Source organism: Sorex araneus, chromosome X, assembly GCF_027595985.1.
Source record: "Sorex araneus isolate mSorAra2 chromosome X, mSorAra2.pri, whole genome shotgun sequence".
NCBI lineage: Eukaryota > Metazoa > Chordata > Mammalia > Eulipotyphla > Soricidae > Sorex > Sorex araneus.
This window is the reverse complement of record NC_073313.1, coordinates 160,846,718-160,862,758: the sequence shown is the minus strand read 5'-3', so window position 1 is coordinate 160,862,758 and position 16,041 is coordinate 160,846,718. Positions and strand designations below refer to the sequence as shown.

Below are 16,041 nucleotides of genomic sequence, written 5' to 3'. Positions count from 1 at the left end.
CAAGCAGTAAATGCAGAACGGGCCCCAAAAGTGGCTCTTGGGAGCTGCCACCAGTCCGCTCCTCCACGCAGCAGGGGGGCTCTAAATGATGGAGCCATCCCGACAATGAAAGGGGACATTGGGCACAGTCGGGAAAGCCTTGTTTCCATCTCATCCTTTGGTAAAGAAGCGGAATCACTAACTTGTTTTTCCAGAGTGGCGCTAAGTCCTGAGGGGAAGCCAACAGTACGCAGATATTCAGTGGGTGAAATCGCAGAACGAGGAAGTCACAAGGCCTCTGATACACCGATCCAGATGACAAAGAGGGAGTTGCCCTCCTTGGGAACAGGAATGAAGGTTTCTTCAGTACACTCAGGCAAACCAGAAATAACCCTCGTAGTACAAAGAAGAAAAACACTTTGCCCAGAACTGTGTCACCCGATCAAACGTTAAAGTGAGGACTCCATAAAGACACTTAGACAACCAGAGCAAGACATTTACCACCAATCTTTGCCCACAGAAAGAGCTCTTTAAAGAGGTAATTTTTGGCAGAAGGAAAATGATTCACAAGGAACATGGCCAAGGAAATTGGTCAACACTGAGGTTATTCTCAGCCAAGGCAGACACTACAACAATAACAGTAATATTTGGTCATGAAAAGCCATGTGAGCACAGAGTTTTATTTCTCCACAAATACTAAACGGTTTATTGTGTATCTAATTGACTTAAACTCGTAGATGTTTTCAATCTTGTTGGGTCACTTTTTGATTCATGAAACACGAGGAATGTTGAGACACGGTCATAGGACATTTGCTTGTCCAAGTTTCACTTTCCTGAGCAAACTAGTAGTCTGACTGTGTCTCCGGTCCCCAGAGCTAATTGCTCTCCTGCATACCTGACCTGCTTTTTGGGTCACACTCAGCGTTGCACAGGGGTTACTCCCGGCTCATGCACTCGGGAATTACTCCTGACGGTGCTCAGGGCATCATATGGGATGCTGGGAATCAAACCCAGGTCGGACGGGTGCAAGGCAAATACCCTACTCACTGCGCTGTCGCTCCAGCCCCCTGACAATGGTTTGACAAATGATTCGGTGATGGGAAAGGGAAAACCTGCCCTTAGAAAGTAATTCTGATTAATACATGTAGGAGAGAAGACAGGAGAGGACTAGGAAGGCATTCTTTGCAAAAGGGCAGGCCAAGTTTCTCTCAAGGGTCACCACTGGGCACTGCATAATTAGTTGAAGGCACCATGCGAAAAAAAGAGGATATTTGCATCAAGTTTCAATATGACACCCTGAAAACGCTTATTTTTTCCAAGGGGAGAGGAGGAGAAATTTGATTGGGGGTTAGGGAGTTAGAAGTCAGATGGCAACATCTTCACCAAGAGGTCAAAGTTCACATCCTGAGGGGCTGGGCAGATGGACACCAGGTCCCCTTCACCGAGAGAAATTTTCCTCCACGTGGATGTCTTGCCCTCGAATGAAGAGCGTTGGTAATGAGAATGCGGCAGATAATCAAAACGGAGAGTCCGTCTCTCAAAGAACTCTGTGTGTGTGTGTGTGTGTGTGTGTATGTGTGTGTGCGCGCGCGTGTGGTGTTTAAGATGTCAGCATTTGAGAATCCTGGATGGAAAATAATAGGAATTCTTTCTGTGCGTTCTGACATCTTTTTAGAAGACAGTTATTACAATGCGCCGTTCAGGTCAGACAGGTCCCGATGTTTTGCTGGGCCCCTCTGTTCCTCGACACCCTCTCAGAAGGGCTGTTAGCTTCCCTCCCCTCTCCCTGGCCTGTCCCAGAGGCAATCACAGGGCCAAGTGCCGGGCCCAGAGGAAGGAAGCAGTTTGGGGCTGAAGGACCCCACTGTGTTGAATCAGCAGGGCCCAGGCCATTAAAATGCCATCTTCCTCTCCCTCCCACTACCCTCGCTCTTCCTCTACCTCCCTACCCTACATCCCAGAGTCCTTTTAATCCTGTGGGGAGGATACACAGGGAGAAAGAATGAGGGGAAAAAAAATAATAATGAATGGCTGTATTTCTTGGCAGGCAAATAACAGTTTCCCTTTGGGGGGCTTCAAGAATAAAAAATGAGAGGCTTTAAATCTTGCTCACTTGTGCAAGAATGTGCGTGCGAGTGCATGTGTGTGTGTGTGTGTGTGTGTGTGTGTGTGTGTGTGTAGGTAAAAAAATGTAAACCGGCTGTGGAAAGAATACTGCTGATTTTCAAAATCTGCTAAAGCAAAAGAAAGCCTTGTTCCTGAATCAGATATATCAGGGGCCGGGCGGGGGCAGGGCAGCAGATGATTCTGTTTAGAGCCGGGTGAATTAGGAAATACCCTCTGCAGAGCGAACTCCGCCGAGCTGAAGTCCTTGTTGCCAACACGTGTTTATCTAACGTCTAGGCCATCTCCCAGGATGTGAGGTTTGGTTTCCCTGTGTGAAATCGCGCTGTGTTTTGATTTTCGCCCAGGCTCCCAGCGCCTCTCAGCCCCCTCCCCAAGCGAACGCCCTCCCCTTCCTCCCCCCTCCGCCCCTTGCCACGACCGACCGCAGAGGCCCCGCTGAAAGGGCAGAGCCCGGCTTGGCAGGGAGCCTGCTGCGCTCAGCCACGCTTTGAGAAGGAACCTCTCCGTTTGATGCATTGCTTCTCCCAAACGAGCTCCAGACGCCGGCTCTGAAGATAAAATAAATACCAGCGCGCGGAGAATCCTGCCATTGGCGCTCCCTTCGACTTCAAATAAACAGCGCGGGCAGCGTGTCCATCTTCCCGCGGACTCCGCCCGCGGCCCCAACGGGGGACCGACCCGTGGAAGCAGCGGTGCCGGGAAAGCCACAGACTGGGGGGGAGCGGGTGTGAATTCACACCACAAGCCCCACTGCTGGGCCCCCACCCCCCACCTCCCCGGTGTCCGGCTCTGGGCTCGGGAGAGAAGCACCAGGCCCTTCCTGTGACTCAGACCGCCCGCCCAGGGCAGCGCGGCCCTGACTCACCACATCAGTTGGGTGTCTGGACACCCCCGTGCCCCCCTCCGCACTCCATCAGCCTCCAGCCCCGCAGCTCCCTGTGTGAGGCTGCCGTGCTGGTGTTGGCTGGTGGCCCTCGAGCCCAGCCAGGCCTGGGTCAGCCAGCCCGTCTGCATCACTCCGGGACTCACTCCCTGCCTCGCCCAAAGTCAGCTCCGGGGCCTTCTCCCGATCACGCGACGTCCCTCACTCTGCCATCTCTCCCCCCCCACACACACACACACCTCCCTGAGAGACAGAATGCAGAAAAGAGCTGTCCCATGTCCCAGCTGCGTGCGACACGCACGGCCAGCCCCACATCTTCATGGCCTGGGCTTGGGGCTTCCTAAGACCTCTGAGCTTGCAGATTTGCTCAGTTTCCGAAGGGACTTAAGGGTGGAAGTCGAGAGTGAACCTCTTATTCTGTTCTAAAAATTCAGGACAGGGGCTGGAGCAATAGCACCCGTGTTTGCCTTGCACGCGGCCAACCCCAGTTCAATCCCCGGCATCCCATAGGGTCCCCCGAGCACCGCCAGGAGTAATTCCTGAGTGCAGAGCCAGGAGTCAGCCCTGAGCATCGCCGGGTGTGACCCAAAGAGGAAAAAAAAATTCAGGGCAGGCTCAGTGTGTGTGTGTGTGTGTGTGTGTGTGTGTGTGTGTGTGTGTGTGTGTGTGTGTGTGTGTGTGTGTGTACGCCCGCATGCACTCGCGGGAGGGAGAGGGGGACTTTTGACTTTTTGCTCTATTCAGACCAACACACACACACACACATACACACACACACACAAAGTAGCTCTTGGCAGAAGGTCACAACCTTGCAAGGAAAGTATTTTAAAATGGTTGGAGTGTGGGCGTTTGTAGGAGCGGGGGTGGGTACTTCTTACCATCACGGAGGGCCGTTTTCACGGGCTCTCACGGAAACCTTCCCCCAACGATTCCTGTGGCTCTTTTCCTTGAGGTCACTTGTTTGCTTTTGCTGCACAACAGGGGCGTTTCATGAGCAGTTTTACGAGCCTCGCCTGCCCTTCGCCAGGCTCCCCGGGGTGGGGTTCCTGGGCCACATAACCTTTGCCCCATTTCCCGCTAAAAAAAACGGGCTTTCCTGAAGTCCGCTCCCACCCGCCGTGACCTAGGAGCACGGTGAGCACTCTACTCGGAGTCTAAGCACAGAGGCTGTGCTTTCCTGCGCCGTTTCCACCCCGGGCTTTGGGGACGGGGGTGCTCTGCGTACCTAAAAGGGCACTGCCACGCCAGACACGGTAAATAACTCACTTGGCATTTGAGTGACAGGGACACAAGCAAAGTTGTGGGAGCTCAGAGAGAAGCTACAGGGGTGAGGCTGTGTGTCCCTTTGCTGTTGCTCGAGAGAAGAAGCGTCTGAGGCCTTTTCTTTCCCTGCCCGTCCTGGGCCCTGTGAGCGCCCCCGGACTCCGGGCTTTCCCCTGGAATGTCTCTGTCCTCGCACCCGAGAAACCCAAATGTGTTTCATTTTCCTGCCAGACACGCTCGCCGGCTCTCTGTGTTTCTGATATCTGCTAAACTTCCCAGTTCTCCTTGTCAGCAACACGGACCCCCGAACAATGGGGCCATTGTCCTGTGGGCTCCGTCCCCCACCCCCGCTCTCGAATCACCAACCCCCCAGCACATTTGTGCCATAAAGCCCCCCTCTGCAATGGGGTTCGGGCGATCTGAGGTCCCCCCCCCGCCCCTCGCCTCCCTCCCAGCTCCGTCTCTGCCCACCCCGCCCGTCCCAGCCCACTAGCCCCCCCGCCCCTTTCTTCTCAGGACAAGGAGGGCTCTCTCGGCCAGCTAGCTGGGGGCCCGTGAAAGGAAATCCCCGCACGCAGCAGGTTATTAACTCCTGGAACTCATTAGTCCCCGAAGGTGGTGCTGGCAAGAAGCGCCATGTCCAAACCCTCAGAGCCAGATTTATGAATGAGAAGGCGAGGTAGGGCCTGCTTCTGCCCGGGGGAGCCCAAGCGCCAAGCCCTCCCCCAGTGCCCCCTGGGGATCTGCCGGGGTGGGGGTCAGCCCTTGGATGGTATTTGCAGGGTGCCCTGCACTCCCTTCCTGCACCGGGCCTCCTCGGGCTTATGTCGGCCCAGAAAGTTCTCTGCAGCCTGCTCAGGAGACGCTGGCTGGGAGGAAGGGTGGCGGCTTCTCCCCTAGATGCTGAGCACCCTGCAAGTCAGCGCGGGCACGTGAGAAGTCGCTGAGATCACATTCGGATCTGGAAATCCAGAAACTTCCTTCCCTGATCAATTCAGACCCTCTTTTCTCCTGCAGTATTTTGGGATTTGGCGTCATCCTGCTTTCTGGTCTCAGCAGAACCTTCACCCGCTGAGCCCGCCTTTCCCAGAGGGGGCGATCCCCTCCTCCCTGCCAGCCCCCCAGGAGTGCTGGAATGACCTAAGGGATACTAGCAGACTTGGGTGCCATGGGGTGGGGTGGAGGTGAGCTTCAGTTTGCTTAAAGAAGGGGCCCAGCTGACCGAGCAAGCGGCCTGGGCTCAGTCCCATGTTACTTATGTCCAGAGGGTAATTATTTTATTCACGAATCACGAAATCCTGTTAATCACCGATTTCTCGGGCGGGCTCAGTAACATCTCACTTCGTCCTTTCCCTGGGATCTTAGTAGTCCATCTCGACTCGGCCCTCCTAACAATGTTGCACTGGGGGCTCTTCAGGGTCAGGGGAATGGGATCCAGCTTGTTACTGGATTTTGCATATGAATACACCATGGGAAGCTTGCAAGGCTGTCCCATGTGGGCAGGAAACTCAGAAGATTGCCAGTTTCTCCCAGAGGGAGAAGTAGGCTAAAGATATCACACTTCTGAGATCTTGCTTTTAAGTCTCTCTCTGGATGTTGGCTGTTGATGGGATTACACACACCTGGGTTCCTCTGCCGGTACCTTCATGCATGAGGCCTGTCTGAATGTGTGGAGAGGGGCCTCCAGTATAGCTATGGCTAGGTTCCGGTGGTCTTCGGCCGCCAGGAGCTCTTCTCGGGGTGGGGAGGGAAGTTGGATCCCATCCCCTCCAGGGGGCCCCGGGGAAGACAGCCAGGCATGTGGGCAAGAGACTTTTATTAGCCAAAGGATAATATTTGAGGTATCTTTAGCTAAATAAATTATCAAAAGGAACCTCACTTGCTTGCTCCTGCCAGCTGCTAGAAATGGGCCTTGCATTCTGTTTGCTTTTTTTTGGGGGGGGGGGACAAGCCATATCTTTGATTCCTCGAAATGTTTGGGCACTGTATTCTTCATCACCTGCCAAGGGTATCACTGTATCACTGTAGCACTTGTTGTTCATCGATTTGCTCAAGTGGGCACCAGTAACGTCTCCATCCGTCCTAGCCCTGAGATTTTAGCAGCCTCACCTTAACTCATCCTTCCCAACGGTGCCACATTGGAGGCTCTTTCAGGGTCAGGGGAGTGAGACCCATCATTGTTACTGGTTTTGGCATATCGAATGCTCCACGGGGAGCTTGCCAGACTCTGCCGTGTGGGCAGGATACTCTCGGTAGCTTGCCGGGTTCTCCGAGAGGGAGAACTAGACAATAAGCGGTTGTGCGGCCGCAAATGTGGCCGCGTGCTTCCGGGAGCTTTGTTTTATAGTCTCTGGATCTCTACCGAGGGTAAGGAAAAAATAAAACCAAAAAAAAACGCTTGAGCTCTCTGATGAATCTCTCTCTTTCTGCCTTGTCTCACTACAAGTGTCCCCAAGGTACTGCTGAGGAGAGGGGTGAAGCCTCACACGGAAGGAATGCGAGGGTCCGGTTCAGTGGGGATTCTGTCTCAACACAGCCCTCCCATCTCTGGGCTCAAATTTCTTCTTTCTGGAAAAAATAATAAAAAGAGTGATGATGGCTAATATTTATGACTTATTATGGGATGTGTTTACTCCACACAACAGCCATTTATGGCAAGAATATGAGTCAGTGCCGCTCGGTTAGAGGGAAACACGAGTGCCCAGGGGGCACCGGCCTGCCCAGGGGTCCGAAGCAAAGAGGGCAGAGCTTCATAGTCTCTGATTCTCCCTCCCTTCCCTGCAACTTCCACTGGGCAGATTCTCTGGAGGATCAGCTGAGACCAGGCATAGTAATGCATTAAAAAAGTAAATAAATAAAAATGGGACCAGAGCGATAGTCCAGCAGGGAGGGTATTTGCCTTGCATGCTGCCGACCCTGGTTCAATCTCCGGCATCCCATAGGGTCCCCCGAGCACCGCCAGGAGTAATTCCTGAGTGCAGAGCCAGGAGTCGGCTCTGAGCATTGCCGGGTGGGACAAATAAATAAATAAATAAATAAATAAATAAATAAATAAATAAATAAATAAATAAATAAATATCATAGGCTGGGGGGCGGGGACATGGTCCAGGCTATGGTGTCTGCATGCACGCATGCCCAAGCCCGGTTTGATCCCAGCACCAGATGCCCCACCACCACCAAAGCATCACTGGGGGCGGCCCTGGGGGGCCCCAGCAGTGACAGCCCCAAGCAGCATCACAACTCAGGCCTGAGCATTGGATGAACTGTCGTTCGAGAATTGTTGGGAGTCGCTGTGGGTGCCCCGAGCTCTACTTTGGGAGTTGCCAGGGACACACAGGGACTGTCCAGTGGTATCTTTGTCTACCCTCCTAGGCAGGGAGGCCAGCAGGGGCATTTTTCTTCGCTCCATACCTGTCTTGACAGCCCAGTGACCTCCGAGTGAAGAGAGGCAGCCGTGTTTGGTTCTGACGCATTGCTGAGGCGCCATCCACCCAGCTCTGAGCAGAAACGGAAAAGTGGGTAGTTTAGTGGGTGCCTCTGCATCTGCCCCCTAGGTGAGCTGCTGCCCCCACCCCTCCCCCAGTCATGCTCATCAACTAAGCAACTTGAAGGAAGTGGCATCCATGTTTTGTGGACTTGGGTGTCCTGTCTACAAAATGCAAAGTAGAGTAATCATAATGATATCTACCTACCAGGAAACGTTGTGGGGGTGGGGTGGGGGTGGTGGGAGGGATACCGGGAGCATTGGTGGTGGAGAATGGGCACTGGTGGATGGATGGGTACTCGATCATTGTATGACTGAAATGTAATCATGAAAGTTTGTAAGTCTGTAACTGAGGGCTGGATAGCACAGCGGGTAGGGCGTTTGCCCTGCATGCAACCGGCACAAGTTCGATTCCCAGCATCCTATGATTCCCCCGAGCACCGCCAGGAGTAATTCCTGAGTGCAGAGCTAGGAGTAATTCCTGTGCATCACCGGATGTGAACCAAAAAGCAAAAAAAAAAAAAGAAAAAAGAAAGTTTGTAAGTCTGTAACTGTATCTGACAGTGATTCATAAGAAAAGAAAGAAAGAAAGAAAGAAAGAAAGAAAGAAAGAAAGAAAGAAAGAAAGAAAGAAAGAAAGAAAGAAAGAAAGGAAGGAAGGAAGGAGAAAAAAGAAAGGGAGGGGAGAGAGAAAGAAAGTGAAAGGAAAGAAAGAAAGGAAGAAAGAAAGAAGAAAGAGAGAAAAGAAAGGGAGGGAGAGAGAGAAAGAAAGGAAAGAAAGAGAAAGAGAAAGAGAGAGAGAAAGGAAGAAAGAAAGAAAGAAAGAAAGAAAGAAAGAAAGAAAGAAAGAAAGAAAGAAAGAAAGAAAGAAAGAAAGAAAGAAAGAAAGAAAGAAAGGAAGGAAGAAAGGAAGGAAGAAAGAGAGAAAAGAAACAGAAAGAAAGAATGGGAGGGAGAGAGAGAAAGAAAGAGAAAGAGAGAAAGAATGAAAGAAAAAGAAACAGAAAGAAAGAAAGGGAGGGAGAGAGAGAAAGAAAGGAAGAAAGAAAGAAGGAAGAGAGAAAGAAAGAAAAGAAAGGGAGGGAGAGAGAGGAAGAAAGAAAAAGAGAAGGAAAGGAAGTAAGGGAGAGAGAGAAAGAGAAAGGAAAGAAAGGAAAGAGAAAGAAAAGAAAGAGAAAGGAAGGAAGGAAGGAAGGAAGGAAGGAAGGAAGGAAGGAAGGAAGGAAGGAAGGAAGGAAGGAAGGAAGGAAGGAAGGAAGAAAAATGATGCTTCAGGTGAAATGAACAGTCTGTCCATCTGAACCCCGCCAGATCTCAATCAGGACCTCTGGCACTTGTCAGTAGTGAGACTTCCTTCCTTCCTCTCATCCCTGGCCGTGGACAGAGGTGGCCCCCAGGAAATGCCTCCGATTGGCTTTTTTTCCTATAGGCTAAGATAAAATAATCCCTACCCACCCCCCCATCCCGCCCCCCAGGTCTCACCCAACTCGTGAAGTCTACCGAGGCCTCCGGGAGGCAGAAACAGTCTCAGTCTCGCATTTGCCTGTCTCACGCCCTGCCCTGTCATGGCATGTGGGGGGTCAAGAGAGAGAATTTCAGCCCAGCAGCCTGTTCTGTCACTGCAGGGATACTTGTAAACAGTCTCAACAATGACTGGCCGTTTCCTCATTGTTTGAATCACATGCCGATCCCTCCAGAGGCCTGGGAGAAAACAAGGCCGGGCCTTCTGGTCCTCAGAAGAAAGCTCTTCTCCACACTATTATCCACATTTTGTAAACAGCATTAGTGAACCTGCCCATTAAAGGTTAAATGTTCGCAGACCATCCTTTTTCCCCCCCTTTCCTTTTTTGCCTCCAAGATCAGAGACAAATGACTATTTTTATTTTACATTCCCTTGATGAGGATAATGACGAACAGCTGTCACTTTAGTGCCCAGACTACAAAGAATCCTCTTGCAGTCCTGTAATTTAAACAAAGAGGAAAGACTCGGGGTGGCACAAGGAGGAATGTGGTTAGTGGAAGGGAGGGTTTGCGCGGTGCAGTTACTCGGTGCAGTTACTCGATGCAGTTACTCTGTGCAGTTACTCAGCCGAAGAGCGAGTCCCATCTATGTGCAGGGCCTCATTCGTCCCCCACAGATCAGGAGGGACAGTCGCCCCTTCTTTCTTTCTAAACTCAGAGAAGACTTGGAGTTTGTGCTCTGAACTCTTGGACTCCCTGGCTGACCCACGGTACTATCAGCACCAGGGGGGTTTCCCTGGGAGCGTGTGTCTCTTAGGGTCCCCAAACGCCAGAGAGATTTTCAAATGGTTCTGCTGGGCTAGTTGGGAATTGTTGCTTTGGGATTGTGGCCTGGCGATGCACAGGGGATACTCCTGGCTCTGCACTCAGGAATCACTCCTGGCAGTGCTCGGGGGACCCTATGGGATGCTGGGGATCAAACCCGGGTCGGCCGTGTGCAAGGCAAATGCCCTCCCCACTGTGCTATCGCTCCAGCCCCTGTTCTGTTTTTTAATGTTGAAAATTAAATCTTTCCAGGTTCTCCATTCACGCTTCTACCTGGATTATTTCTATCAGGTTTTAGAAGGGGGGGCGGTCCTTATACTATGTTGATAGGCAAACACAAGGCAAAACTAAAATATTGCGAGTAGTGCAAAATGGGGAAACTGGTATTTTTTTGTATGACAAGGTGGCCAGTGGTATTATTTTTAACTCTCCTATCCTGGGAGGGCTTTCTAATAAATACTACTTATTTGGCTTTTCTCTCTAGGCTCATTTTATTTTTTAATAAGTATCCCTATTTTAATTGCATCTACCCGGAAATGCTTTGTGACTGTTTTCTGTGTAAAGCAGAGTTGTATATTATAGACTGTCTTGTTATGTTTTCTGAATTTGTTTGTGTGCATTAGAAAGGCTCAGTGTTCCCCTTCATTTCTCTTAACAAGGATTGAACCAAGGCTGGAGCGATAGCACAGCGAGGAGGGCGTTTGCCTTGCATGCTGCCAACCCAGATTCGATCCCCGGCATCCCATCGGGTCCCCTGAGCGCCGCCAAGAGTGATTCCTGAGTGCAGAGCCAGGAAAACCCCTGTGCATTGCCGGGTGTGACCCATAAAGAAAAAAAAAACATATGTTGAACTGACTTCCGCCCTGGCGTCTTGACTGGTTCTGTAGGGGCCCCTCTCAAACTGTGTTGGCTGGGAATCTCCTCTCTCAGAACAGGGCCTGAGAGTGTCCAGTGCCCAGCAGCCGGACCGGCTTGCAGTGTGCCCAAGAGAGGCAGGGAGTGTGTTTGTGCCCACTGCTGCCACTGGACCCTTCTGTTATGCTCAATAGCACTTGGTATTTGTTTTCTGAATTTGTTTGTGTGCATTAGAAAGGCTCAGTGTTGGGGCCGGAGCGATAGCACAGTGGGTAGGGCATTTGCCTTGCACACGGCCGACCCGGGTTCGATCCCCGGCATCCCATATGGTCCCCCAAGCACTGCCAGGAGCAATTCCTGAGTGTAAAGCCAGGAGTAACCCCTGAGCATCGCTGGGTGTGACCCAAAAAGCAGAAAAAAAAAAAGGCTCAGTGTTTTCCTGCATTCCTCTTAACAAGTCATTTAGCTCAGAATACCAACCCTCTGAGCTAAGTGACTCCCAGACCCTCAGGTGTCTGTTTAGAAGGTGACAAATCTGAGCTGCAGCCCCGTTAAGCCACCAGGGTGGGGGCCGGAGCGATAGCACAACGGAGAGGGTGTTTGCCTTGCATGCGGCCGACCCAGGTTCGATCCCCAGCATCCCATAGAGGGTACCCCGAGCACTGCCAGGAGTGATTCCTGAGTGCAGAGCCAGAAGGAACCCCTGAGCATTGCTGGGTGTGACCCAAAAGCCAAACAAACAAACAAAAAATAACCCACTAGGGTGTGGCTCGAGCCTGAACTCGAACCTGGGCTCGTCGCTTCCTGGCAGAATGCTCTGGGAGCGCCATGGCACCCTGGTTCTTAGCATCAGGACTCAGGGGGCATCTGCGGAGGTTTTGATGGCCTGGAAGCAGAGCGGGGAGCTGCGGGGTTTGTCCCCATCGTAGCCAACAGACGCGTCACGCCGCATCTCCTGGTGGCCTCCACTCTCGCTGGGCTTTCTGGGACCCGCTTAGTCGCCGTCCCAGAAAGCCCGCCCCACAGGTTCATAGTGAAAATGAAAAACAAGGCTTTTCTCCTGGTGACCGAGAGGTCTTTTTCTGCAAGAAACGGCATTCGGGGGTTGGAGCGATAGCACAGCGGGGAGGGCGTTTGCCTTGCACTCGGGCCGACCCGGATTCAATTCCCAGCATCCCATATGGTCCCCTGAGCACTGCCAGGGGTAATTCCTGAGTGCAGAGCCAGGAGTCACCCCTGTGCATTGTCGGGTGTGACCCAAAAAGCAAAAAAAAAAAAAAAAGAAACGGCATTCAGAGAATAACGTACCTGTGACATTTCCAGTCTGCCCTCCTGTTCCATCCTCCCCCACTCAAACATCCTTGAACCGCCCCTGGAACACCCTGGGTGGGGTGGTGGGCGGGGGTGGGGGGGTGAGATCTTCCTCTCGGGATTAGAGAAACTCGAGTTTTAGAGTAAAGCCCCGGTGATTTCATCTTCTTGCAGAGCGTTGGAGATTTCCAAGGAACCACAGCCAAAGTGCATGATTAGAACCAATTTCTCTCCGGGTTACTGTTGCTTTCGTGGCCCTCAGGCACACTTTGCACACATGCACACGGGTTTTAGAAAAGCCTGTCACGTACAGACATACTTAGACGCTTTTGCCCTGAGTTCCTAAGCCTGGAGCTGAGTCGATGATGGAAGACCTGGCAGATCAAAGTGTGTACGTTTCCCAAGAAAAGTACTCCGCGTTCACATTAGAGGCAATAAATTATCTCCCCGTTCCTTTTTCCTTCCTTCCTTCTTTTTCCCTCCCCTTGTGTTGGTAATTAAGCCTTTCCAAATGCTAGAAAATAGCCAGAGCACCCACCAAACAATATTTGTATCAAGTTCTGGGGCTGAGACCGTTCAACCCGACTTGACATGGCAAGCATTTGTTCTAAATTGATTTCAGTGCAACGCCAATAGGTCAGCCCATAATGATGAAGATGCCAGTTCAGCCCTGCCCCTGGTGGGTAAGCCAAAATTAATTAACTCAAATCCCATTGTATAGGAACCAGATGCTTCCCCCATGTTGCACAAATAAATTCTTTGTGCCTAGATGTGTTCTGTTTTATTCAAAGAATAACAAGTTGGAAGTTAAAATGGTAAGTTTTTCACAATGGAGCCAGCCTCGGGTGGTGATGACAGAAGCATGAATGTACATAACAAATTCCAGCAAGTGCCTGGAAAAATGAATTCTCCTCTCTATCTCTTAGTTTGGCTTCAGACCAGGCCCTAAGAGCTTCAGTTTTAAAATCTGGCCTGATCCAGTCCAGAGGCGATTTGGGAGTTGAAGAATACCAAAGGTTATTTCTAATCTATAGAATCTCTGGAGACTCCTCCCAGAGGCTTGCACATCTGCATCATGTGTTTGGATACAGTTCTTTGGCCGATTTGCAAATAGCTGAAGACGAAATTGTTCTCGAGAGGTACGTCGTTAGGTGGATGTTTATCTGATTCTCCCTCGCAACATCCAGGCAGAATCCAGAGACTTGCTTTGCCTAGCATGGGGCAGATAGGAGAATAGTAACTGCCTGGTTTGGCTCTCTTTTCAGAAAGAAAATTTATGGCTCTGCAAGAAGATAAATAAACAGCCATTTAGAGATGCAGTTCAGAATACACTCGGTAGAACTAGATCATCCAAGCCAATCTGGGAATTGTTTTTTTCCCCTTCTGAGTGAATGTGAGATCATGTGTTCCTTTCCTCTCTCCTAGACAGAAAATGATGAGAATGGCCAGGCAGAAAACTTTTCCATGGACCCCCAGTTGGAGAGGCAAGTTGAGACCATTCGCAACCTTGTAGACTCCTACATGTCGATCATCAATAAGTGCATCCGAGACCTCATCCCAAAGACGATCATGCACCTCATGATCAATAATGTAAGTGCTTTCGAGCGGCCTCGGTTTAACTCCCGTTGCGGTGTGGAAGCTACTCACGTTCGCTTTTCTTTTTCTCTCTGCTACTTTCTGGATGATTAAAATGTGTGTCTCCCAGGTCACCATTTTTCCTTAGAAGTGGCAATTACCTAATTAGAAGATGTAGAAAAGAAAACATCAATGACATAACTGCTTTCCCCGTGGTATTTCCCGGTTGGGTCCCTCCTCTGAAAGGTGTGAATTCACTTAGAATAAAGCAGGGTAGGACACAGTACACTCCTGTTGTGGTGTTAATGTAGATGTTAAAAAGCTAGATGCCATGTCTCCCAGAGATCAAAGGAAAAATACTTTTTTTTATACACGTAGATGATGGCTAGATTGGAAGAAGGATAATAAATGGTCAGGTAGGCTAAATGTTAATTTTATTATTTTCACTGGCTAAAAACTGTGGCATATTATTTGTGCCGGGGAAGTTGCTTTTGAGCCTGTCCCCTTGGATATAAAGTCAGTCACCTTTCCTTTTCTAAGGTAAAGATGACACACTGCAAATACCAGAGTATCCTCCTTGATATCCATCAGTGGATGGATATTATACAGGATCTACTTTCCACAGTTACTGTTAAAGAAGTAAGGATAAGATACCTAAATCGTATGGTCTGGCTTGATTCTTTTGATAACTACTTGGCTAAAGTTTTTTTTCGTTTTTGGGTCATACCCAGTGATGCACAGGGGTTACTCCTGGCTCATGCACTCAGGAATTACTCCTGGCGGTGCTCAGGGGACCATATAGGATGCTGGGAATTGAACCCGGGTCGGCTGCATGCAGGGCAAACGCCCTACCCACTGTACTATCACTCCAGCCCTTAAAGTTCAAATAATATCACAAGTCAGTTGAGAAATGATCTTTTAGAGAAATAATAACAGAGTCTTCTATAGCAGGTTTTTTTTTCCTGAAAAGTTTGACGGCAACAATTTTACTGTCCTACTTCTAAGGACACACCAATTATGTTTAATTCATATCAGTATATTATGACCAGTTGCTTGTAACAAATAAAAATTACACGGCACAGTACTAAAAAAGAGCCACATACACGAACTCAGGTATAACCTGCATTCTAAGCCCAGTTGTCAGAGATAAAATCAGTAAGAAAGCAGCAGTTCTGTGAATGAGGAGTTGGAAGAGCAGCGCTAAGTAGACGTGTCCAGGATTCTCCATTCAACAAAAGCTGAATACACATTCTTCTCCTGTGCACGTAGAACATTTTCCAGGATAGACCATGTGCAGAGACACAAATTAAGTGTCAGGAAAGTCATTAAGATTGAAATAAAATCAAGTATCTTCTCAGATCACAATGCTGCGAAGGTAGAACTTACCTAAGTAGAGTAAAAGCTGTATAAAACAAGGCCCACAGTTAACATCATACTCAACAGTAAAAACTGAAAGCCTTTCTCTACTTTCTCTACTAATGGGCAAAGAAGCCCATTCTCACCAATATTATCCATCACTGTATCACTATATCATTGTCATCCGTTGTTCATCGACTTGCTCGAGCGGGCGCCAGTAATGTCTCCATTCGTTCCTGTCACATGCTAGTGTAGCCTGATGGCGTACTGGGGACTCTTTCAGGATCAGGGGAATGAGGACTGTCGTTGTTACTGTTTTTGGCATATTGAGTAAGCCACGGGGAGCTTGCCAGGCTCTGCTGTGCAATATTATTCATAACATTGGCAATTAGGCAAGAGAAATAAATTATAGGAATTCAAACTCAAAAAGAAGTTAAAGGGGCTGGAGTGATAGCACAGTGGTTAGGGCGTTTGCCTTGCATTCAGCCGACCGAGGTTTGATTCTCAGCATCCCATAGGGTCCCCCGAGCACCACCAGGAGTGATTCCTGAATGCAGAGCCAAAAGTAACCCCTGTGCATCGCCAGGTGTGACCCAAAAAGAAAAAAAAAGAAGTTAATTGATCACTATTTGTACTGACAGGACAATTCACATAAAAAAAAAACCTAGAGACTCCACCCCAAACCCCATCGAAAACAATAAACTTCTTTGGCGGCAGATGACAAGATCAGTACACAAAAGTCTGCTGAATTTCTAGATGCAAACAACAATTTAGAAGAAAAATTAAATCTAAAAAGCAGCCCCATTTATAGTTGTGTGAAAAAGATATCAAGTCACTGGAAATCAACAGTGGAGGTCAGGGACTTACGCATCAAGAATGGTGTCACAGTTAAATAGATGACTCAGAGAAATGGAAAACATCC

At 49.7% G+C, this 16,041-nt stretch overlaps 1 protein-coding gene across 5 annotated transcripts in view; it reads left to right on the top strand.

Annotated features, from left to right (window-relative positions):
- DNM3 (dynamin 3) overlaps positions 1–16,041 on the top strand; it is a 272,517-nt gene that overhangs the window by 214,191 nt on the left and 42,285 nt on the right. For all 5 annotated transcript variants that reach the window (XM_055121454.1, XM_055121453.1, XM_055121451.1 and 2 more), the window contains one exon: positions 13,614–13,778. In XM_055121454.1, the coding sequence (XP_054977429.1) occupies positions 13,614–13,778 (165 nt within the window). The remainder of the gene's footprint in view (positions 1–13,613; positions 13,779–16,041) is intronic.